Raw genomic sequence first — 26,800 nt, 5'->3', positions numbered from 1 at the left:
ATTTTCCGGACATATCCGATAATGCGGATGCCTTTGCAGCACCGCCACGTACCCCATTGAGTCAGTGTATAAGAACGTCTGAAATTTCAGATGCAAGAGCCCTTCACCATCTGATTTTCTGGACATTTTGCCATGACCGCAAGTCCGAAACGACGTCATCGAAGCCATCGCCGCCACCATGTTTATTATCTCACCACCTCGAACCGGTGCTCTCGCACGCAGATTTTCTGGCAGACATAGCCACCACCGCGGTACAGTGAACTAAAAGGGGCATTGCAGCACACGGAGGCAGCACCGCATAGGGGCAGCTGAAGCCGCTGGTGGCAAAAGGAGCGGCGGCGCTGCAATCGCTCACTCTTGCACGCGGTGCCTGTTTGTTGTGTGGCTTCAAAGTGCTTGATAGGGGGTGTTTCACCTGCTTTCTCTGAGTGTCTGCTGCTTTTAAATTCATGAACATTTCAGCTTGCTTCAACAACGAGGCCGGTGGCTGATATTGTGCGACATTATGCGTTTGTGCAGTTCTCATTTTTCATGGTCTCACTTAAGGTGCTCTTAAAAGGTGTGCCAAGAAGAAAACAATTCTACAATGTAGCTGCTTAATTTAAACTTACTTTCGTTGTTACGGAGACTAGGATTTGCTGAAGAAAAGCAACCAGCGGAACTTTTGTAATGCAGGTCATTTGTTCTTGTGCCCATTACAATACCAATTAATGCTGTCATTGCACTAGTGTGGAAAACTGATATCCAGATATCTGAGTCTGGATATCATTTTTCGGTGCCCTAACCGCTCTTGTGTGCTTCCCTATGCACTGTGATGCCTGTGTAGTGAGCATTTAGTTACAGATTACACAGACCACAGAATTGTGCCCCATCTGTAAAATGCCGTACGCATATCCTCAGTGACAAGAATTGCATTCTATGGATATCCTATGGACATCCACTGCTAGGACATCGATATTCTAGGGATGTGTTGAATACGTCCTGCAGACATCCATTGCATGTCCATGAGGGACATTATGTGAACAAACTGCGTACATCTTATGTACATATGCCAGGGCCTTTTGCATATTGTTTGCCGTAATGCAAATTACCGTCGCAGCACACGATGATGCAATGGGCAGAGCGCCCATGCATCAAGAGCAGGTACATTGTGTGCACATGTTATGCGCGTGCACACATGTGCGCAAGTGCAGCATACTCCTGATTATTGTAGGCCTTGCGCCAAGCACAATTACGTGGTTGCACGAATTGTAGTTTTCAAAGTACTAAATTGCGTTAGAAAATTTGTAGTACGACGTAAACACAAGCTGCAGACGTGATAGCTTCGGATTGTAATTTGAACATGCCAGGTAACATAATTCTGGTATGAGGAAACTCATGAGACATAGCTTGAATTGGAGGACAAATATTCATGTGCATGTCGAAAAAATGTCCATGTTGGATAACCTTGGGACATTCGTACTAGGATATCCAAGGCCGACGTCCAGCAGATGTCCTATTTGTATCCGAAATGGCGCATAGACATAGGAACATGATTCAGATGTCCTATGAACGAAGTGTTTTCACTGGGTTGTTAAACTGTTCGGCAAAACATGGTCACCTTAAACACAACAATGAGCTGCTTTTCTATTTCAGCAAAACTATCGCTTGGCTTCCGGCATCATCGTTGTGCTAGTCCTCTCCTTCTGCTCATTCATATTTATTGTGCGGGAGCACAATAAATTTCTTCCCATTGTGGGCCGATCCCAAAGATAGTGCAATACCGGGCCCACCCACTGCGGAGGTGAAGCAGGCTTTAAGCACTCCGCGAACTTGCAAAAATATGCTTAAAATCTTCGGTCCAAATACAACCCGTATCGGATACTAAGTTGATAAGAACAGATACTACACTTTCACTCGTGTCAGCAATATCTATGTTTGTACTGCCCTCTCTTTGTCAGCATTGCAAGTGCTTGCATTTCTCCTTTCGTTCCGCTTTCCCGTGGTGGCAGTCTCATAAGCGTGCTGACCACCAGGACCGTGAGGCAGAAAGAAATGCGCATTGTCCATGTGGCCCCGATCCTGCAGACTTGGAACATTTCACCAGAGCAACGGCCAGGCTTCAGAGGGAGGTTGTGGGGAACCAGTTTTGTGTGGCCTGTGTTATATGTGACCATTTGTGATGTTGAAGTGACCTCATAACCATTGCTGCACTGCGGGACATCGACCAACGCACGATCGCCTTGGCTACGGTGAAGTAGTGTGTGCCCTCGGAGTGTGATGGGGTGCTTGATGTTCTACGTGCCAGAATTCATTAGTAAAAGGTGTTGTGCCACGTTTTGCAACACTACATGGGTATGCATACCCACTGTGCCTCATCACCTTCCGAGGCACAACATTGTGAAGGAGCGACTAGTTGTGCCTCACCTTCCATTCACCATTAAGGGGCCCACATACAGAGCTTCACTGGTTATCCACCTTCATAGGGTAGAGGGGCACTGCATTTTTCAAAATACCTGGTTGCTGAACGTATAGTAGTGATAATTTTCTATCGTGTTGAAAAAAGTTCATCGGGACGGGACTCCATTGTGATCGAAAGTGGCCATTTTCTTGATAGCGTGGCTAGGTTCCAGCGGCGAGGGCAGTCGTGCTAGAGCAATTTCAGAAAACACTTTAGCATCTGTGGCAAAAAACAATACACATTTCATTGTCTGATCGTAAGCAGAGAATACAGACCAAATAAACGAAGTGCTTCGGCCAGAAATCTGAACAAAACCTCCTGCACTTGTCAAGCATATGTGTACGTCACAGTGCACGCAAGCATTTTGTGTGCTGCTTTTTCAAGAGTGGTCGATCGCAGCGCCGCCGCTACTGGCTACACCGCCTAAGCCATGCGGAGAGTGCCTCCTGCAGCACTTCTCCTTCTAGTACACTGTTACCGCGACAATGCTATGCCTACATACTTTGCTGTTCGGTCTCGTGTTTTTCATTGAAAGAATTCGTCACTGTTAGCAATGGTGTTGACTCCGCCTTTCTAAGGCATTTAGTTCATAATCCTCGCCAATGACTTCGAAGGTCGGAATGCGCGACGCATTGCCTAAGTCGGTTCGCGAAAGTACGCAGTGAAGAATACGCGAAGTATTGCGGTGAAGTATACCAAGAGTGGGAAGGAGCAATTCTCAAGGATTGAATCCTGGAGCCGCCAGAATTCAATCCTGGCGGCTGCGGCCACATTTTGATGGGTACAGAATGCAAAAAATGCCCGTGTACCGTGCATTGGATGCACATTGAAGAACCCCAGGTGGTCATAATTAATCCGGAGTCCCCCACTGCTGTGTGTGCCTTATAATCATAATGTAGTTTTGACACATAAAACCTTTGAATTTAATTAAAATTAATATGCATGGGATGGTTTGGAAAAAGCAGTGCCATAACAGTCAATAGGTCACTCACCCATTCATCTCGCACATGATGCTACTACATACAGGATGCAATCAAACCTTCTGGCTGTTTGTGAAAGGACACTGCTGGCTTAGCATCTCGCTTGTACAATTTTACAATTTGGCACTAAACAGCCAACAGTCTTGATGCAGCTGAGCCCTCTGTACTTTGCACACAAACAAGCTCCATGCCATCATTGACTCTTCAATGTTTCTGCAATTCAGAATGGGGCACATTTTTTTTTTACATGCCATGTTTTAATAAACCCACCATGCTTTGCATCCTGCCAGCAATATAAATGCACTGCACAGCCGCATTGCATCCTGCATTTAAGTCCTATGCAATGCCACCAATAGATGCAGAAGCGAAACAGACTAAAGATACTATCTGGTTTAAGCTGTACAACCTGCTTGCAGCAAAGTATCTATGCTGCAAGCTGGTCGAATGAATGAAACCCACGAGTAATGCACCCAAACATAGTATTCAGCTACATTCGTCTTGGAATACCACCTCTGTATGAAAAGTCAGTGCAAATGAACTTGGTAGCTAAGTAGTGTAACAGAAATGTAGTACTCCAGTATACTCATAGCACTATACAAGGTTGCAATATGCATCTCAGTGACTGCCACTGGCAACAAAGCAGAGACTGCTTGGCACAAGCAGTAGTAACAAAAGAAAGAAAATATTTTTTTCATTATCAACACTTGTCATTTTTGATGAGTAGGCTTCAAGATGGGGGCATGACACTCCCTGCCATTTATCCATCCTCTATGTCACTGAGGTGCTCAAGTGGGGGACATTAATGGAATGGGCCCTGTGTGGATTTTCTACAAGGATGGCAGAAGGCACAGCAGTGCATCTAGATTGACAGCCTTTTATATACACTTTCCAACAACTTTTGTTCACAGCCAAAAGTACATGCAGATGATGAAATATGTCTCAACCTTTCTTTTTCTAGTTTATTACGTTCACCTTATATAGGCTTGTACGTGTTATGTGTAACGACTTTAATATTAAATTGAAACAGCAGTGCAAAATTACTACTGCACTACTGCCAAAAATTTGGAAAGATTGGTCGCTCTCTAGACGATCACAAGAAAGAAGACAGGACAGGCGCAAAGTCCTGTCTTCTTCCTTGTGATCGTCTAGAAAGCGCAACCAATCTTTCCAAATACAATGAACCAACTTGCCCAACAACGCATTCTGCTATACTTCCAAAAAGCACAGAAATTGGAGTTAAATATTGTAAAATTCGATTGCAAACAATGGAGTTCAAGATTGTAAGTTGCTGAAATTTTGGTAAATCTTGAATTTCATCAAATCAAAGTTCACTGTAATCAAAGTCCAAGTGTGCATGTTATATTCATATGGCAACTTGCCTCGAAGTGAGTGTATGCATGGTGTCCGTATTTACTTGTGTAAGACCTGCACTTTCTTTCTTTTTTTCTTTTCTTTCTTTTAATTTTAACAAAGTGTGGTTCTTTCACAAGTCAGGCATATAACTACCTGCTAAATCTGTGGGCATTATCGCAAATGATGTTGGGACAATGTCTAGCTGCCCACCTTTTTGTGCCTGCCCATCATTCCCGACTGACAGACTTGATGCACAAAATCGCTTAAAATTGCCTGAAGTGCTAATGCGCCCTAAGAGTAATGAGAGCAAACCGTTGCACAAATGTTCGACAATTCACAAAGAAGGTAAAAAAAAAGGAAACAGCAACTTCACTGGATGGAGGAATAGAGCAACAGGCAATGTTGCACCCTATAATTAGTGGCAAAAAAAAAAAATAGCTAGCTCTGTCCACTAATGGCGTTCAAAACCTATCCTACTGTGCCATGACTGGACTAGTGCTGGGCACTGGCCCTACTCCTGTCCGGTCGTGGCTGTGGTGCATGCATTGCGGCAGGTCATTTTGGTGAAACATTTTCCTTTTTGTGAATTTTTGTCCTCAGAAAGTGTGTGTCGAGATTGGGTTGGGGGGGGGGGGGGTTGAATAGATGCTTTGTAGTGCCATTGCCTGGGCACATCCATATTGGAATTACAAGGGCACACCAATATTTACTTGTGTCTTACTTGAGCAAATATGGTTTATCCATCGTAGTGGCTGAAAAGCTGCGACTTCTGCAGAGCACATTCACATGTTCGGTTCCCACTTGTGGCTACTGCATTCTGGTGAGAGCGTAATACCTGTAAACCGAAATTGTGGTGCTTGTTACCTCAGGTGATGAAAGTTAATTCATAGCTCTTGTAGCTGTAGCGTTGGCACATAACTCATTTTTGCTTCTTCTACTGCTGAGCACAAGGTTGCAGGTTTCATTCCAGGTCATGGCAGCGGCATTACGATGGGGACCATATGCAAAAATGCTAATCTATCATTCTTTAGGTGCACATTCAAGAACCCCAAGTTGTCAGAATTAATCTGGAGTCCTCCACTGCGACACCCCTCATAAGCATGTTTGCAGTTTCAAGACAATAAGCCATTAAATATCTTTTTATTTAGGCTATTTAGATGAGATGTATAAATGTGGCTTGTTACAGATCATTTAGACAGAAGGCAATGACAAACACACTTCTTGCTTATGCTGCAGGTGATGCCACTGAAGCGCAGTCTGCGCACACATCACCAGACACTGGGTGATGGTGTGTCACAGGCATTCCTTCGTGCACTAGTGGCCCTGATGGGTGGCTACCGGGAAGCCGTTCGCATGGAGGTGGGCCAGCGAATTACGTTTGACCCTGACCGCTTCCTGCAGTCACGTCCTGCCAGCCTTCGACCCTTTTTAGAACGCATGCTGCAGCTCCAGATTTTTCATCAGGCAAGAAATGCCTTTGTGCTGTGAAATCCAGAGAAAAGACGGGAAATGCGGGAGATGGAAATTCAAGACGATGAGCAAAATGTGAACAAGGTGAAAGCAGGAGGTATAAATGCAGGTGAATGCAGGAGGTATGTCCCAAAGAGGCTCCTGCATTCACCTTGTTCACGTTTTGTACTGTGAAGTATTTTGTAAAATATTCTTTACACCAATACCTAATGTATTGGGGTACAACAAATGCAAGAAAGAAACAGACAAGGCTCTGTGTGGTAATCTGTGACCATGTGCTCTCAATCAGGATGCATGTGCTGTTTCAAGACTGCTGGCGTGGTTAAAAGTTGGGCAATAATGCATGCGCCTCTTTGGGACATACAGTGGTCTCTTTAAACGGAACCTAAAGGGACCAGGGAAATTGGTTCCATTTATCAGGAGTTTCATTTACTGAGAGACAAAGCTGAATACAATTTCATGAATACAAAACCAACCAACCATGAGGAAGGTGTTCCAATTAAGTGATTTCCGTTTATTGAGATTTCACTCTATTTAGAAGCCAAGATAAACATTTATTGCTTTTTAACTAACAGTGGCTTGTAGGTATTTGTAAAGAATAACACGAGTATCGTGGGTGCTGCTTTCTTTGTCAAAGTGAAAACTTGAGTGAGAAAAATGTATCTGATGTGAAATGTAAACTTTCACTTTTTGGTAGTTCCCCTGAGTCCCAAAGTTCGGTATGTCTCCAATTTATAATTGGCACAGTCACACCTTGGTTTGTTAAGAACTTGTCTCATTCCGCTTTAACATTTCCCTTGATTTCAAAGCACAATTTTTATTTTGCAATGTATTCTTGCATTACATTTTTGCTTTAACATTTTCATGTTTCATATGCATTTCAGGAGCTTCCGTGAGAAGCGTTCATGTTTAATGCATGAGACAAATATGTTGCTATGGCATTAGCTGGTGTGGCACTTGTTGGCACATTTGCTGGGTGCATTTTGGCTCCTTTTAGTGTGAGAGATTGTGAGCAGGATGTTGCCAGCTCCTGTGAGCAGACAGTGACAGCGGAATCTAGCAATGTTATTTCATCAAAAATCATGGCTAGCATAACAATGGCATAACAATGAACACAATCTAATGACTGCATGGTAAACAGCTGTGTGGTGTATGGTTGCACTGCTTAGGTGGCACACACACACATAACAACACGAAATGGACATGGATCTTACAACAACTGTGTAGGTGTCACCTTAGCACTTAGCAGCACAGCCATAAGTCATACCATACCAAGTAGCCTCTGTCGAAGCACTTCTGAATATGGTAAACAAGGTGGGCACATTTTTATGCGAATCGTGCATGCTAGTGTAAGAACAGCAAGGTTTTCATATCCTATATTATTGGTGTCATTTTGAGGTTCATGGTATTTGCAATGGTGATCACAGTCTAATGACATCGCCTTATATATAGCAGGTGCATTTTTTAATGATTCTTGAACATTTACATCAGAATAGTGAAGTTTTCAAGCAGGGTGGCTTATTTTCACACCTGTGCACATTTTTTCTTAGGTATGGGTTGCAACAGTAAAATTCAATATGCCTTGATACTGCATCTCTTCTCTGGCATTGAAGCGCTCAAAAAAAAAAAACCATAGTGCCTTTTAGCATCGCCAAACTGATCACTGTCATTAGATGTGTGGTTTCTCTGAACCGCTAAAACAACTTGAAAGGTCACTGCAGCCAGACTATGTGAGCTTGCAGGTTTAACCTTATGGTGAATATAATGATAAAGCATTTGAAGCATTGTGTCATCACCACCATCCTACGTGAGGACTTAATTAAGGGAAAATGAGACAACCACCCAATCGTAGCATTAACTACAAAGGAAACCCATACTGGTTCCTCGAAAGAAAAGCCTCGCAGTTGAAGAAAAATTAGTCCTGGTCTGGGACTCGAACCCAGGACTACCGCCTTTCCAGGGCAGCTGCTGTACCATCTGAGCTAACCAGGTGGCTAGCAGGTGGCAGGGCAAAGTCAAATTTGTCAACAACTCGAGGCAAAGGCAAGAGTTTGACGTAATAGTTGTGCGGAAACCCGCAAGGTGGAGAGAAGAAATTAAGGGAAAATGAGACATCCACCCAATCGGAGCAGTTGCTACAAAGGAAACCCATTTGGGTTCCTTGAAAGAAAAGCTTTGCAGTTGAAGAAAAATTAGTCCTGGTCCGGGACTCAAACCCAGGACTACTGCCTTTCTGGGGCAGCTGCTCTACCGTCTGAGCTAACCAGGCAGCTAGCAGATGGTAGGGCGAAGTTGAATTTGTGAACAATTCGAAGCAAAGGCAAGAGTTTGACTGGATAGTTCTGCGGAAACTTGCAAGGTGGAGAGAAGAAATTAATTAAGGGAAAATGAGACATCCACTCAATCATAGCAATCAGCTACTTTGGTAGCTGACTGCCAATGAGATGATGCTGGTTAGGTCTAGCTGGAGGGCATGCCGGGTGGTACGTCGTCATAGGAAGCTTACCCTTGATATATGTCCTGCCCGTAGATGAATGCATGGAGATCTGGCACGAGATTCGCATACTGGCTAAACTGAGGGCAGCACGCGTAAAGTAGGGTTTATGGGTGATCAGCTGACGACTAATGTGGATGCATATAGCAAAAGTTTTTTTATGCATGTATACTGCTGTAAATGGCAAAAACGCGTGTGGACAATGCGAACTTGTGGAACACAGCTTATAACCTGACTTCGTTGTGGAGTCAAGGTCGCACACACAATAGCTGCACTTTACGATAACGTCCATTTCAGCGAGTAAATGCGAAACACACTCACAGCCTCAACCTATTCTTCTGTGGTGCTGGAGTTGTAAAAAAAAAAGATTTTACCATAAAAATTTGTTTTTCTGGCCTGTCCGGTAATTCAGACATTGTTAAGACCGTGTCCATATCCGAAAATATTAGTTGGCAACTGTATTTACTTTCTGCGCACAAACTGAAGGGCTAAAGAGCGACAATGCGTATGGTGCGGACTGCGTGCCACTGACACGTGGCCAGAACAAAAGGCTTCTCCATTGCCTAGGCAACCCATGCTCAGCCAGCATGCTGCCGCCATGTTTGCTTTTTTTGCTTTTGATGCTTTCGCATCAAATGGGCCATTGAGCAAGAAAGCCGCCGTCTGTAGCAGCAAAATGGCACCTAAATTCCCGTTGGCTGCGACGCCATCTCACGAGCGTGCTTTGACGGAGCAGAGCAGACAGAACAGTGTTGTATCGTCATGACATCACATCACCAGCACACCTTGACGGAGCAGATACGGCGATGCAACATTGCGGGGCAAGATGAGTGGTCAGCGACACAGTCGCATGATGCGCGCGCACAGGTGCCGCCATCTCGCTCTCGGTCGCTGGCATGCAGTCCCTATCTCTCTTTCTCATCCCTACTAGGCTTAGCTGATGTGCATGCCTGCTGGCATTGGGGGCCGCTGCTGCTTCCTCACTCATTCGTCGTGCTGAATGGCGGTGGCATGTGGCGTTCGCACTGCAGGCTGCTGCTGCTTGTTGGCTTCGGCAGCACGTACCGTGATGGTACATTACCTGCAGGACAAAGCTCGAAGCACTGCTCAGCAGTGTTAAATTGGACATTAATGCTTTTGCATTCACAACACATAAAAAGTGCTTAGGTGTCCTCGGATTTTTTTTTTCTCTTCGTTCGCTCACTCACTTTGCATTTTCTCTTCCTCCTCCGCGTCACTCTCGTTCTCCCCTTGGCCGGCGCACCTCATGGAGAAGTGCGCTAGCTTGTCTGGGATTTTCAGGCAACTGCATTATAACCGGTATTTCGTCTCGCGCAGCTCTGCTAAAGTGGTATGCATATACATTGAGTCCTGTGGAAAGATAAACGGGAGTCAGAAAAGACTGCTATAATATATGGTACTGCACTATAAGCACTTACATTATAAGTGGTCTGAGCTGTAATTGAACATGTAAGCAATAAATGAATGAATAAAACCTAGGAGCGATTCTCTGCACGTGGCACTCCAGCTGTTCTTTGTTGCTACACTTGCATTCTAAATATGGAATTTGTTTCCCTCTTTTACAGTTTATTGAAGGCAGATTGCAGATTCTCAACTCCTGTGAGGTCCACAACGACATATTTGAGCTGGAGGTGAACATGTTTGATGACAGCTCCAATAAGCAGTTCAAGCAGCATTACAAGTACTGGTTGGCAAACATGAAGGTGGGCAATTATTTTTGTTTTTTTGTTGACTGAGCTACACAATCTGGTGCTCAAAACTAAGTTTAAAGGGACCAGTGATTGTCATCAAGCAATTAAGAGCACACATCTTATCATGTGGTAGGGACACCGATATGCATACACACAAATCAACAAAATTTAATTCGATGTTCTTTAATTCAGTAAATTACACAGTACCTGAAGACAACACATTTCTCAACTAGTAATTAATTTTTTTGACAGTGAAATTCAGATTATATGCAAAACTATTAAAAACAAAAACAAAAGAAGTTGGCGATGGGGCACGTGCAGGAGTGTGCACTCACGCAGAGATGGCGCCACGCAACTGCAAATATCAAAACTAAGTGGTTTCAAGAGGTAGCATCACTTTTGTTCTACTTGAAGAAGCAATACAACTGGCCAAACTGTATTTTGAAGCGCAACATAATTACCTTTTTGTATTGTCAGTGGTTGACTGCTGGTGTTGTTTCATTGTAGTGGTACCAATCCTGTCCTACATATTACAGTTTACATATAACATGAACGTACTCGTTCATCAGTTTAGTTTACTTAATGTTCCCCATTTGTGTCTTTTAAAGGGGCCCTGAACCACCCCTCGGGCTTCGTGAAATAACATAGTCCGCGGGTAGCATACACTGCTGTGAACACCTCAGGCAAGTTTTGCTGTTGTAGGCGGTGCGGGGAGCTCGCAAGCGGATCGCAAAGCCACCTTTCTCTCAAACTCTCTATTTTCCACAGAAGACCCCGTCCTCACTCTCTTCTGGAGGCTTTATTCCATCATCGGACGCTTTATTTCGTTATTCCTTTAGACGGCTGCTATTGGCTGATAGCTAACATCAAGCTGCGGTCGGCTACATGGTGTAGATACTGCGGCCACCGCGGTGTGCCGTTACGGGTTCACTGGCTAAGCACGCTGCGGATCACTGAGGAAAACCATGTTTGGCTTATGTTTAGCATGTCATAGGCACCAAACGCGGAAGTCATGGCATATCCAAAATGAAAGTTGAACTTTGCGCCATGGTGACATTTATAAGGCAGAGCGTTGTGTGCGTGCCCCACTGGACCTCAGTCTTTACAGTGCAAGGCATTGAAGAAGGAACGGAAGCACAGTGGAGGCCGTGTTTGATTGCCAATAACTTCACTTTTGCTGAACGCATTGAAGTACTTTTTGCGGCAAAGTATTGCTGAAATAGCCTATTTATACTTCAAATGCCTTTCTCCACTTTGATAAAAAGTGATTCCGGCCCCTTTAAAGGCTGACTGCAACGAAACTTTTGACCATGTAAAAAGCCTAATTTTATGCAAGTATAGAAAAGCTTCCATACAAAATTTTACGCTTGAATTACAAGTGAATACATAAAAAAAGAAAAGCTTACAAATATAGACGTCCTTGATACCTAAAATAGAAAAAAAATTACCACCCAAGCACTTTGTACAAATAGTTAACCAGCGAAGCTGAAACGTGCATCCCTGGTGTTTATCACTGGGTTAATCCCAACGGTTCGTTAAAGTCTTTCTCAATTATTCGTGACGTCTTTGTGTTTCTTAATGAGTTTACATGCATGTTCGGCTGCAATAGAGAGAATGACGTCAGTGACGGTATGGCCACAGTCTGCCATTGTCGCTGTCGAGTAGGGTTTTGCAAATCGTGGATATTGAGTTCAGAGTGAATTCAAAGCTAATAGTGATTTTGGCCGAATATTTTCGAATCGAATATCGAATAGTTGCTGCTCAAAAATCTTGGCCGGGAAGTGGCATGCATAAGTATTGGATGTATGCAATTATTAGGTTGACTAATATGTGAGAATGAGACCACAGTTAATTCAAGTATGACTTATTTATTGAAGTACCGAACTTCGTTTTTTAGAGAAAAGTTTGAGAAATGCTTCCAAGCTGAATTTTCCACACTGTCGTTTTGAGTCCATCTTGCTGACCAACGAAGTTTCCGCTATTTTGACACTGGTGATGTCATGCACTTATCACCTTCTTTCACAATATTATTGTTTAAAATTTTTTGAAATGTTGTTTATGAGTTTTCTCGGAAACAAAAGTTTCTAAGAAATTATGAAGATTATGAGAAATATTTTAAAGGTACTTATTTTTTTATCCGAAACTTGTTTTTATTGGCCGCGAGATCGACCTATAGGTGGCAGCACCGCCGCCCCGTTAGTGTGGATGCGTCGCCCGTGCGGTGTGTGGAAGTGTAGGGAGCTACTGTTTTGATTTCGCGATTCTGTGCTCCGTGCCCGCAGAAAACGCTTCATTTACCATCGTGAGATTTTGTTCGGTTCCGCAATGCAGCACATATTGCACAGAGCCAGGGATAAGCTTTCACTGCTATCTCGTTGACGCGGCACGTCGCCGAGAAGGGCTCGTCAGGCTTCGGAACGGCAAGGCGCCTTCCAAGTATGCGATGGTGTGCAGTAAGCACTTCGACGATGGTGCTTTCAAGCGTTCGCTGACGAAAAAGGATGGCGAGTAGTCCAATATGATATCACGTTTGGGAATCCTAATCGGCAATCTGGGCATTAATGTTTGCTGCATGCGTAGTTGCTGTGTGGTTGCTGTGCGTGTGAAGATCGTTGCAGTCCGCGAAAGTTCGTGTCGGCGTGGCCTGGGATGCCAATAATGAGTTGCCTGTGCTTTTATATACTTCCGCAAGTAAATTAACCGTGTGTCCACGCATGCAATTTATTTTATAAACTTCATGCGCCACCTGCGCAGTGAATTCAAGGGTCGCGCTCAGCTGCGAGTCCGTTTAAACGACCGTCACCGAGCGTGACTAGTTGTCACGTTTTTCGTTGTCTTTCCTCAGCCACTGGAACTGTTCTCTGTGTTCAGAAGTGTAAATACGAGCACCGAAACACGGCAAGTGTGTACGCATGATCTCGTACAGATTAAACAGTGTCGTTTCGCGAGCCAACAGCGGATGGTCCATCAAGCGATGAACTGCAAATTCAAGTGCCTGCATGCGAAAGTAATTAAAGGGATCTAATGATTATGATACAACATAAATTATACGTTGCATGCTTTATTTGAGCTTCGTGTAACGGTTGCAACTGGTTATAAAGCGACTCGAAAACATTTTACAATGGTAGTAACACTCTGAAACTAACTCGCGATTTCGTAGGTCTGGCTAAAAACAAAAATCGACAAAGCAACATAAGTTCTCTAAATTTATCGCATAACGTAAACACATCGCAAATCAGCGAGTCAGCTTAGTGTGATGTAATGTAAACAAATCGCGATACGCGCCGCGACCAACTACATCCGAACAACTTGAGGCAATACCTTTACCCTGCAGGGCATGTGCAGTTCAATTCTGCTATTTTTGTCTCGTCGGTGAAATTCAGGTCGCCTCGGTGTGGGTCTTTACTAAGCGCGGACGACTGCAGCACGAATGCGATAACGTGCACAGGACCATCAGAGCAGCAGGCGGAAGCGACGGCACTACACTCAATGATGTGGCCCGCCGCAACGACTTGGTCGCCTTCGACGAGACACCAGACACCGTCCCTAACATGGTTGAGAATTGTGCTTAGAGGCAAGGGTGCAGTGAAACGGGAAAAGAACGCATGTTAACCTCACAACACGTTGAAAGGAGACGAGCGCACATGGTGTGGTCGCTTTAAGCAAATGCTTTTCGCATCAGTACACTAAAAACGTACAGCGATTTACTTTACGAATTTCCGTTACAAAAATGAAAGAATAACAGGTTGAGAGGTTACTAACCATCGAACAAACCGTCCTCGTCAACATCCATCGTGATTTCGCGAACTACGATCGCTGCACACTGCGGCTGGAGCGGCGACGGGCCACCGGCATCCACACTTGGGAGCTTCGTCACCTCGCCGCTAGGAGCCGACTCTGTTCGATCTTGAGGCCAATAGCTTAGTGTCTGGATGCGGCGGTGGTGAGAAATCAGTGTGGCAACCAGGGCGCCAAGATTGGCAAAGATGACACTGGCATATACCGGCGTATCTGGAGCTTGTTGCTCGGTTTCTTTTGTTTGTTGTGGCCAGACCTCACCAGGACTGGCCATTTTAAGCTGACAAGTGCAGAGCATACAGTGCACCCTAACGATTGTGTTTGCAAAGAATTGCATCACTACGCGCTGCGGAGAGGTCTGTAATTTCAATCCGAACGTCATTTTCCCTTTCCCTCGAGACGACCACGCTCCAAGCCGGACGGTGACGTACTCGTGTCCCTGCGCCTATGTACTCGTATCCGCAGTGTGACGTCGCTCGTGGTAACACGTGACTTCGAGAATTATTCAAGGCAACATCTGTTATTTGTGGGATCTGTTGCTTGAATTGACGAATTGAAGTTTAGAGAAATAATAAAACACAAATGGAATGTCTGCATGTTTTTTTGTTTTACTTTTCACTGAAGCAAGAGAGATGTACTTCTGCTTCGTCTGCTTGTTCCCACGGTCGTGCAGTCAAGTGCGCAGGTACCGGAACTATGCCGTTTTCTACCTTGTTCCAGCACATGATCATGCTCTGCGATACGCTTGTTCTGCCTCAGTATTCGTGTAGCACTAATTTATACCGCTACTTATGTGTCCTTGTTCACAGCGTGCAAAATCATGTGCTGCACGAAATGAGACAATCAACAGTTCGCAGGCAGTGCCGTCAGCATAAGTGCGCAGTGCCGAAAAAAAGAAAAACTAGGAGAAAAAAAATTAAGGCGGGGCCCGTGACGTATGTGTCATGCGATCCTCGAGGTCAGGTGTGGGAGGAAACAGGGAAGGAACTTCACTTGAGGAAGCTAGGCGGGGCAAGTGGAGAGAGTGTCTCGCTTGGCAGTGGAGCTCGCTCCCTGAAATCATGGGTTCGCAGCACTGTTAATGAGCTGATTTGAAAAATTTTTGTGGCAGAGTGCTTCGTAGAGGACACGTAACAACTTCCAGTGTATAACCGAAATTTGCTATGTGGCCTGGTGAGGGGCCCCTAAATGAAGTTGATGAAATGACTACAGTTAATATATTTGCAAACTCCCACTATAATATTTATATAGTTTTGACGAACGTGAGTCAATCTTTATTTTAAAAATCGTGCCTTACTGATTACAGTCAACATCTAATTTTTTCGGACTTCCTAGGGGCCTGAAAAAAGGAATGCTTCTTTTACTGCCCTCAAGGGCTCGAACTGCTATAGGCATGCCCGAAATAACTCTGAAGGCCTGCCAGTACACTTATTAAGTGTATCGATCATCTCACTGTGACAGGAGACGTCAGGTGCACGCACGTGTAATTAAGGAATACATACTGTGTCCCATGACATTTGCCTCTTCCCATTCTTGGTATGCTTCACCGCAATACTGCGAGCACGTTTCATCGCGTAATACTGCTTTATTGAGGCGTAGCTGACTTTTGCGATCTGGCATCATGCAATGATCGTGCCTTCTGAGCTTCGAAGCCTTTGGCGAGAATTAGAAAGGCAGAGTTGGCACCATTGCTAACAGCGGCCAAATTGCTTTAATAAAAACACGGCACCGTACAGCAGGAAGCTTGGTAGTGAACATCAAATAGCTAGGCCTAGCATTGCCATGGCTACGGCAATGCTAGGTGCAATGCAATGCGGTAGCTACGGTTGCCAGGGGATCTGCAAGCGTGAGCGCCAGTTTGAAGCAGCGAGGTAATCAAAATGGCAGCGGTAGTAGCTTTGACCAATGCCTTTTCGAACCTGCGGTCATGGCAAAACATCCGGAAAAATGGACGAGAATAGGTTTTTTGTGTTCTAAATTTCAGTCATTCTTGTACATTCACTCTATGGGGTACCATAGTGGTGCCACGAAGGCGTCTGAATTATCTGGCATTTCCGAAAAGTCGGGCGTCTGGAAAATGGCTTGTTGACTGTATTGGACAGTAAACAAACTTGCGATCGTGAGTTTGCCAACACTTCGAAAAGCACGAATATTATAAGTGCTCTCGAAGCGAATACTGAATAGTGTAATATTCGAAGCTATGATTAGAAAATCCGAATATTCGCACAACACTAGTTTAGAGTTTGCTCAGTGGCGAGGTTAGCAGTATCTACCCGCCATTGCCACTTGCGATTCTTCAAAATTAAATTGCTTCAAAATTAAATCTTTCCATCAGGTAAGACAATGAACAGGTCATACCCCCCTTAAGTGATGCTGAACGAAAATCTGAAAAAATGAGCGAAGCATCGAAATTCGGCTCGGAAGACGCGAGTGTTCCGAGCCGAATTCATATTTTTTAATGGATGGCTGTATTTTTGGAGGATTGTGAGCGCCTGATGGCTGCAGGCCGGTACACGCGTGGTAGCCTACCACCGTTACATCATGTGTGCCGTCTTGCAGCAGCAGCAGGTGTTGCTGTAACAAGATATTGAAGTTGCTCGAAATTGTTCATGCTTAAGTTCTGAACACTGTACAGAAACAGGATGGCGATTTGCATGTTGTGTCCACAATACTCACACGCTAATACAAACACTGGACTAATGCGCAATAGCGAGCGTACGCATAGAACGCCTGTGGCGTCTGTTTGTCATCTGCTCTGGTCCACCTTCTACTTGTGCCAGCGCTGTGGTGCATCCACTGCGGATGTATATGAAGCTCTCCCATAGCGTTATGCGGAAGTTTCATGACCAGATGACCATGCTCCCTTAGAGGTTACAGAATCGAGCATCTTTTCCTTCTTTAGATCACTATCTGTCTGACCAGCTGAAAAGTATTGAAGGACCCTACTACTACAATGCCACAGCGCCCTTTCACTGACGTGCTGCAGCTCTGCAGCAAAGCAGGGCTCATCTGATAGTCACTGTCCTCGAAGTGTTCGGAGCACAGAAAGTCATGCTTTGACGTTACCCATGTTGGCTGCGATAGGCACGCAGTTCTTTGGCTCAGCCGAGAAGGTATGACACGATTTGTCTCGCCTGACGATACTTTTCTCACACCTTTGCGCACAGCAGCGTAGAGGCATTCTCCTGTGTTCCAGGTGCTTCACTGATCACATTACAAAGCAGCACACAACACAAGTGCCGATTTCGAAGACTTGAGCAGAAGCTTCACTTGCGGAAACAAGTATGTGGCTGCGAGAAACGACGGAGTTGAGACGTCGTTCGCTGCCATCCGCCGCCGTCCATGTGGGTAGACAGATGTGAGCGATGGCTGGCACGCCAGTATCTGGCACAAACGCGTCACTTCCTTTAGTTAATGGTGCTGCCGCTAGACGTGGTATTTTGCTAAAAATGCATTAAATTCATTATTTTCCACTTGTTTATGCCTGAAAACATAGCTCTGTCAACCACTTTCAGCATCGAAGCTTTCATTTGGGCTGAAAATTTCGGCGGCAAAAGATTTGTTCAGTATACCTTTAAGCAATGGCTTAAAGGCGAGGCCGCATTTACCCCCGTAAATGCGGCCTCTCCATTACGACGACAGAAGACAGGTGAAATTCTTCGCTGGAATGATCAGTGGCAACGGAGCCAGCTGTGGAAGAAGACGATGATGACGAACGCGCTAGTAGTGGCACGAGGGCATTCGCACAATTGCGGCAAGGGGCGCCAACGAACTAGCTGTGGAAGACAACGCTCGAGCCATTGCTGATGATGATAGTTTTCTGTACTCTGGAGTAGAAAGACGGATTTTCGTTTTGCCTAGCCATATAAAGCTTCACTTTAAAAGAAAAGGAATAAAATCCGTTGTCATTTTTCACCCGAAGTAACACACAACCTAAAATGTTCAGAACCAGTGCTGCTCTTCGGTATGACCTCCTAGATTAATTAGGCAGCGCCAACGGCGCTCTTAAAAGTCACGGAGGCATTGTGCTGGTACTTGCATCATATCATTTAACCACCAGGTGCAAACGTCATCTGCTTATCTGCTGTTTAAACCTATCAATGTCACTGATGTACCGATACGTTTTTGTGTTTCTGACCTGTCATGTCACTAATGTCAGGTAAGAATGTGAGGACCATACCAAGAGACCATTGGCTATTATCCATGCCATTTTTGGCCTCCTGCATAACCAAAAATAAACCGCTGTTTGTTTTATAGTACCTGACAAAAAAATAACTCTGAAGATGCGTCACCTCTGCCAAAACCTGCCACTGAAAGGGTTCAAGGCTGCTAATAAAAAAATTAGACCACTACTTGTCTTGTAGCTTTAATATATACACTTGAACCTTGCTATAATGAGATTTGATATAACAAAATAATGGACATAACGAAGTAAATGCAGTTCCCCTTGAAATCCATATAGAGGTCCATGTATGTAAAACCTTGTTTTAATCAAGTAAGATTGTTCTGCCAATGGGTATTATGAACTAGATTTGTCTCTGGAACCAAAAATACTGACCATTGAGCACCGAGTACAGTAGAACCTCGTTCATACAGTTAGGAAGAAACTGTGAGAAAGAACATACTAGCTGGGAAAACTTATGATCCGAAGTAACTAACGGTGTTTTTCACTGGTCGATTCGGATCAGGATTTCTTGCTCCGCGGCAACGAATCCGAATTTCACTGGTCGATCTGGAGCGGGTTCACGCGTTCCATTGGTCGTTTCAGATCAACTTGCTCCGTGCTGGATCGCTCTCACTTGCTCCGCTGCCGAGGTGCGGATTCGCACGGAAATAGCTCGCGTCACTTCTGTCTTAAAGCGAAATCGGTACCCGGTTGGTACGCACAACATTGTGTCCTTCGCAAGATGGCTGTATCGGTGCTGCTGCAGAGCTCGCATTTAGCGATGAGAGCTCGGACGACAGCGATTACGAGGTGACGCAGGTGCTATACGAAGCCTTCTATGCACGATGTCCATGCACAATCCTTGCGGCCGCGACATGGAAATGACGGACTCTGCGACTGCCGCGGTCAAATTACGCACGGAGGACGGCGAGTTTGGTTGCCGTGGAAACGTACAGAGCGGAAGTCGGGCATGGTTTCCAGAACTGGTTTGTGCAACGTGTACGCATACATCCTGTGTGACCCCCCGTGGAGCGTCTTTGCGCTCCGCTAGCCAATTTGGATTTGTGAAACCCGAGCACTCACTCGAGGATTTCGGCGGCCGCTCCAGATTGACCAATGAAAAACGCCATAAGGAAACTGACCGACTCAACTATTGTTGACACCTACGTAATGGGAAGCATCGCGTGGATCCCTGTGGCACAACATGAAACTGAAACGAAATCAAGCTGGTGGGCTACGCTGGATGCCACTGAAGCAAAGCGTGATGCCCTCATCACACCGCCTGCAGCAGGCAACTGCTGTGCGTTTAGATTATCTGCTACTAAAAAGTGTGCAGTACGCTACCAATGGCACTATGCATCACGCGTTGTAAAACAGATAGGTGATGATACTTATCGCAATAAGTTTGGTGGCAATAGCTCTTAATGCGGCGTGTGACGGCCTGGGCAGAGATTTGCAGGTAATGGAATAAAAAACTGTGCGCGCCACCATTTTCACGTGAAACGCGTGGCTATATACTGTCCTTAATCACGTGCACCTCTCGCCTTGTTCACATGGGATTTAGCAGTTGGAAAACGTGTACAATCGCAGTCTACAGCAGGGAATGGCGGTGCGTTTTGGTTATCCCCTATTAAAAGCATGTGCTACGCTTCAGGCAGCACCATGTGCTGTGAAACAGATAGCCAAAGATGCTTATTGCAATAGGATTGACAGTGGTAGCTGTGAATGCTGTGTGCGATAAGCATCACGCTGCCACATAGCGGCTCGGTGAGCTGCAGAGCCGTAGCCGTTTTGAAATGTTTAAAGTTATGGATACCATTGGGCATATACTGCTGTAAAGGGCACTAGTTGATATAACAAAGTAATGGATATAACTACGTAAATAATTTTGGCTTCCCCCTTCAACTTTGTCATTACGAGGTTCGACTCCAAAAATTTGGACTTGATATTCTGGACTTCATATATGCACCGTCAGGGTTCCCGTAGAGCTAATGCATTCTCGCGACTATTTCTCAGACAAATTTAGGCCCCAAAGTTCGATTTTCCAGACTGAATTACTTGTTCTGAGCCATACTCGATCTTGTACGCTGCTATGTTGGATTTTCTGCTAGCTCTGTCTGGCTTAGCTTCCAATGGTCTGCTCTGTAGCCTTCAATATTGGGAGGCACACTCTATCAGTAGGACTCTTTTTTTTTTTTTTTTTAACCTGCACTTCGTGCAGGCTCATGTAAATGAGTGTTATGACCTTTCGGTTAACCCCTTTCTGCTCGTTTATTACATAACTAGGGTCTCGAATGCGGCAACATTGATGCCTTAAAGTAGCATGTGTGGGTGTAATGGCCGGTTGCCTTCACCCAAAAAGATCACGTTCCCGTGACGACTGCGGCAGAAAGAATGTTCCACATCTGCCGCCAAGGTTTGTGAGTGAAATAGATAGCCATAGTTATGGATACCATAGACTGGCTAACACTCGCATGGTTCTGCTAGGAAACATACCCAAGAAAGTGGATGGAGAAACGGCGTCGCGGTAGCTCATTTGGTAGAGCATCGCATGCATAATGCGAAGGTTGTGGGATCGTTCCCCACTTGCGGCAAGTTGTTTTTTCATCCACTTTCATTTCCATCAATTTATCATTTATTTCATTTATTAAGCACTAGTAATTCCCCCTATGTTGTCCTTGGTGTCAGTGTTTGTTGGCTTCTTATGATATGACTAATAAAAATCGGCCCGTCGATTAACCCCCTTTCTTCTTGTTTACTCCAAAGTGGTCTCTTACTCATGACAGCACAAAGTGCATACATGAAAACAATGATATGCTCATGCAAAGCCAAAAGTAGAGGGCTTCTGTGAGCAGGCTGCCACTGTGGGCCAGCTCTTTTATTTCTCCATCAAGCAGATTTGTTTCTTGCACAATTGATGATTATGCTGCAATTGGCAGTTTGTATTGGAAGTGAACCCCTTTTGCTCTGTTTTCCTTATTTTTCAAGGCTGTGGACAAAGTTGACAATCCAAGCCTGGAGTTAAAAAAATTGGCCATTATTTTAAAATGCAGTCAGAAAGTTTGCGAAAGCAGGTCACATCCAGCTGCGTATAAAGCAAGCCCCCCTTTTATCTGTGTTAGCTTTGGTATAGTGTGGCTTCTAGAATTTGAGGCCATGTACATAAGAGTGGGCCAAAGCCATGGAGTAAGTGGACCACTTCATTCCAGTATTGAGGACTTTGCCATCGGTAGTGCTAACAGCTGCAGCAGCTGCTCAGACCCCAGAACCTATAAGATGTGTGTTTACATTGTTTGGCATAAATGAAGTGCTAGTTTGCACATGCACCAGGTTTACATTTATCTATTGTCACATTGTATAGTGACGGTGAAGCGACAGAATCCCTGCCAAACATTTGGTTGTGATTTAGCTCTTTATTGAGCGAACTTGCACCCTGAAAGACAAGCGACACTCAAATCACAATGGTAGCAGTGTGCACAGTCGGATCTAATCTCATAGGTGAAGCCTCCACCATTTATATGTCTCATCATACATTCCAGAGTAATTGCTAGGGTTTAAAGAATCCGCAACGTTATTTGACATGCACGCATGGTCTTATTAGACATGTATCATCTGCTTGCTAAGAATATGGCAACATCACTCAAGAAATCGGTCAAGCATCTTTTGTCCCGAGTGATAACTTAAACTTAACAGTGAATCTGCCGTGGTTGCTTGGTGGCTATGCTGTTGGGCTGCTGAGCACGAGGTCGTGCGATGGAATCCCGGCCACAGCTGCCACATTTTGATGGGGGTGAAATGCAGAAAAAACCTGTGTGCTTAGATTTAGGTGCACGTTAAAGAACCCCAGATGGTCGAAATTTCGGGAGTCTTCCACTACGGCGTGCCTCATAATCAGAAAGTGGTTTTAGCACGTAGAATTCCGTAATTTAATTTTAATTAATTTTAACAACATTTAAAATCCGATGAAAAATGGTCACCGGCAGAAAAGCAATACAAGTGTAGTGGGGCAGTATTATGATGTGTAAATTTTATTTTGTACTTGCCAATAGAAGCAGAATGCAAATACACTAATCTACTGTGCTTCAGGTGTGCGGTGAAGAATCTCAGGTGGCCGAAATTAATCTGCAGCTCTTTGCTGCAGCATCTCTCATAGCCCTGTCATGCTTTTGGATGTTAAACCCCACATATCAATCACTGTTTGGTACTCGTTGAAGTTCATCCTTCTTAATATATTTTGAAAATTCATTTTCAGAAAGAAGGTGGTGCATTGCTGAAGTCCATGAAGAGCAAGGTTTGTACTGTTGTTTCCACATTTGTATAGGTCCATGATTCTCATACATTTGTGGGAATTCCACTAACTCAAATGTTGAGGGATGCCTCTGCCGTTTGCCTTCAGATAATAATAATAATAATAATAATAATAATAATAATAATAATAATAATAATAATGTTTAATATGACAAAGGGTGATATAGATATGTATAAAGATCACTCATAAAAATATGTGTGTGAGTGGAGGTAAATGGTCACCCATAAAACATCTGCAGTCACTAAAATGAATACAAGAGACTTCCTGTGTGTAAGTAAATGCAAAACCAGCTTGCATATTAAGAAGGCAGCTAAAGGCAGCATACGTGAAGGCAGCTGAGTGATGGGTAGCACTGTAGCAGTAAAGGAAAAGTGGGATGCGACGCGCGTGCACTGATTTAAGTGCTCGTGGAACTTGTGAAAGTCATCCGTGGAATTCTTTTGCTCCGCAGAGCCTTGTTTCTGAATATTTGGCGTAGATTATTATATATTGACAATGACAACTGATGCAGACATCTTGTGATCTCATTCTAGGCGAACCCAGCTGTCCGCAATGCCTACAAAAATGTAAGTACCTTCATGGAGTGCTCTATTGCTGTACAACATGTAGAATGCATCATCTTTACAAAACGAATTAAAAGCATAGCTCTCGTATACAGTTGTACCTTGTTGATATAATAATTGTGGATATAACAAATTATTAAAACTGCAAAGTAAATGAAATTTTTTCTCTGCAATATTGGCAAGTAACAAATACACACTCGTAATGGTTATCTGACTGCAACGAAGGTATTTTCGTCTCGTATGCAACATCGTTATAATGAAGTTTGACTGTATAGCTGAGTAGCAAACCAAATTGTGCATTTTCTGGCCTTCTATTGAAGAACTTGTTGAAGGAAGACACTGCTTCTAGGGGCAGAATATTGGCCCAAATATTATTTCGGGTTCCTTTGCTTCACGTTGTGTAGAGCATTTATTTTTGCTTGATTGGACTCTTGTATCCTCCTTGATTGATTTAGCCTTTGCCGTAATCACCATGAACATGTCGGGAAATGTTTTTCCTCATTTTCTCAAAGCATCATTTCTGATGTTGCAATTTTGGAGTAATGATATCTCTGGTTCTGCGTATACTATCGCAATTGTTCTTGTTATTTTTTTTATTTTATAATTTTATTTTTTTATTTTTGTCATAAGAGTTCTTTTATTTTTTATTTTTGTCATAAAAGTACGCAATTAGAGAGTTCATTAGGGCCTATAATATGAGCAAATATTGTTACAGAAATTTTCAAAAAGTTATATTTTTGACCTGGGTGTCAGTACGTTTTTTTTTTATTTAAGAAGCTTGACATGCTCTTTGGCCAAAATCAGTCTAGAACATTGATTCTTGTAGCACTGCAAATTATGATCACTGGGCATCATTTTGATATGCCAGTCTCCTTCATAACAACCAGCATTTCAGAGAGAGCTTACCTCCATACTAGTCCACACACACAAAAAAAAGGTTTAATATTTTAAAAACTTTCCACACAGGAAAATCAATTGCATATTAAAACCAACATGCCAGAATACATAAGTAATGTAACTTTGATAAGAATGCACCCATAACTAAAAAACAAAAAGGTATAAGTAGGATGTACCCCATAAAAAGTAGGTCAGGCCAGGTGGTCACATGTCTTGGCGATACATGTCGTGGTTTGAAAAGAAGACGAGGATAGCAAACATAAAATCTTTTATACTCTGCTTAAGGACCTGAGCAGGAACGGTGCATTATTTTTACAGTAGTTTTGGGTGTCTTTATTGTAGTACGTAGGTCATCCTGTTTAGTGTTGTTACTGAGTAACGTCATGGAGAAAACTTTGAAAACTTTTTTGTTACTTGAGATTTGGCAGCATGATGATTTATTTATTTATTCAGTAACGCAGAAATTCCCTTAGGTAATTTTATCAGGGTGTAAGTACCTGATTCAACTGTAGAAAATGGCAAGAACACACTCTCACAAAGTAAAACATGCAACAGGCACAAAGTAGAGTACTACAGTGATAAATGAAAGAAAATGCAGTACACTAAGACACAAAGGGAATTGGTGTAGTTTGTAGAACATTGATTGTTGGTTAGGTTACTTAAATTAGTTGCTGTCTATGGAAATATTTAAAATGGGTATGTTTTATTCAAAAAGAAGTTATTTTATGTATTTCGCTAAATGTTATTGCTTTTCAGCAACAGTAAAATAGATGTGTTTGGACCTTGCAATAACGAAATAACGACCTTTTAACACAAACAAATTCATTTTTGCGAGAATTTCATTGTTGTTAAATGAGACAGCCCAGATAGGTAATGCGTCTCTGAACGAAACTTTACTGTCAAAATTTCATTAGCCTACTTTGGCAAGCTTTGCTCAAGAATATATAGCTGCATTGCCGACAGTACAAAGTGTGCCGCGTGCATCGATCAGCAGTGGCAGCACTGCTGTGGGGCAGTGTTCTCGGTCAATAGCTTTCGGAGATACGACAGTTCTTGCGGGATTTTGTGTAATTCGGCAACCGACGAAGAGCAGTAGCACTCCACACATGCAGCGGCATTTCTACAGCGCACGCTGTCACGTGTAGGCGCTGACGCATCCGGTGCCGAACGTGAAAGTGATGGTATTTCGTATACCCAAAGGCAATCAATGGAAATTATGGCCCCTTCGCGCATATCTACGTTCGGCACCGAATCCGCACACAATGCCTATCAGGGGGCACCAAAACCAGCGTTTTTGAAGCAAGGGATGCCTATTCCCAGATGATCGCTCAATCACGGCCCGATGCATCACACTCGATGCTGCGACCACCATCTCAAGCGCCATAAACAATTCCACTTCGGTGGGACACGGATTTCCTTGTTTTTGCTGCATTTTTCTCACCGAGGTGCACATTATGCATTGCACTAGTTGTGGGAAAACCGTCGTCACATGTCAGTAGCAACATGCGTGCCACTTCAAACAGCCGATCAACAAACAAGATGGCAGCCATGACGTGTTTCCAGTGCGCATGATCACTTTTGGCCCTTGGTTCTTTCTGTAAACAAGAATGGCGACGCTGATGCAAATGTAATGTAGTGGTATTTTGTTTACAAAGCCGGCGCCGAACAAAACAACACACGAAGAAGGGGAACACGAGACAGCACGTCTCGTGTTCCCCTTCTTCGTGTGTTGTTTTGTTCGGCGCCGTCTTTGTAATCATGCTTAACCAACTAGCCCACCAGCACATGCTCAGTTGGTATTTTGTGCAACTTTAGTGCAAAGCAATCGTATTTTAGCACATTTTGGATCCTGCTAGCCTTGTGCGAGTAGGTAATATGTGGGGTTATGTTATGGCAAATTTCTTTGGTGCAGGAGTGTAGCACAGCGACATTTTGTTGTCGAGAGGTATGTAATGCATTGAATTTTATGGGCAGCGATACGAAAATATTTCGTTGTCACGAGAATGTCATCGCAGGATTTCGTTATTGCAGGTTTATACTGTAGTTTAAAATCTAGACAAATTTGCTTAGAAGGAATTGACTTGCTCTTCAGGATACGTCCCAAGTCGTGGTGTATAGCAACAAACCTGGGCTTGTGGGAATATTCAATATTTTCTTATATCTGATCAGATGTTAGCTATTGTGTATTCACTTCAGTTTGTGTTTCAGCATTTGAAATTGTTTAGCTATTCCGAGCAAACGAATGTAAATTTGAAAACATGTATAAAAGACAGCTTCGGTGAGCAAGTCGCATTGCCGTTGACATACCTCATAGCCAGGGCCGCCCAGTGACAAATTTGTTTACAGTTGCTGATCGATTTTTCATGCCACTTTGATTATTCGAACATCCCTAAGGCACTGCCACCTTTTCTGTTGACAGTGTATAATGACGACAAGTTTTGGATGCCATACAGTGTCTCACTAGCTTTTCAGACATGATCCGCATCCTTAATATTGGAAAAATGGCAGCTGTTCAGAAAGTTGGCACCATTCAGGTTGCACCCTCTCCTTGTGATTTCTTTGGCAAGGGGGTTCCTCAACTTACTCAGAGCCATACGATCATTGCAAATAGATCTGCAT

The 26,800-nt window shown here is 43.8% G+C and overlaps 1 protein-coding gene and 1 pseudogene across 1 annotated transcript in view; one reads left to right on the top strand and one right to left on the bottom strand.

The window, feature by feature from the left end:
• LOC135902652 (DENN domain-containing protein 1A-like) overlaps window positions 1-26,800 on the top strand; it is a 116,119-nt gene that overhangs the window by 24,633 nt on the left and 64,686 nt on the right. Inside the window, exons 14-17 of the mRNA XM_065432868.2 lie at window positions 6,010-6,237; window positions 10,324-10,461; window positions 22,665-22,703; window positions 23,255-23,287. Coding sequence (XP_065288940.1) covers window positions 6,010-6,237; window positions 10,324-10,461; window positions 22,665-22,703; window positions 23,255-23,287 — 438 coding nt within the window. The remainder of the gene's footprint in view (window positions 1-6,009; window positions 6,238-10,323; window positions 10,462-22,664; window positions 22,704-23,254; window positions 23,288-26,800) is intronic.
• LOC135902679 (U2 spliceosomal RNA) lies at window positions 1,730-1,909 on the bottom strand (annotated as a pseudogene).

This window comes from Dermacentor albipictus, chromosome 1, assembly GCF_038994185.2.
Source record: "Dermacentor albipictus isolate Rhodes 1998 colony chromosome 1, USDA_Dalb.pri_finalv2, whole genome shotgun sequence".
Taxonomy (NCBI): Eukaryota; Metazoa; Arthropoda; class Arachnida; order Ixodida; family Ixodidae; genus Dermacentor; species Dermacentor albipictus.
Note: the sequence above shows the minus strand (reverse complement) of the source record. Positions and strands in the feature narration are given on the sequence as shown.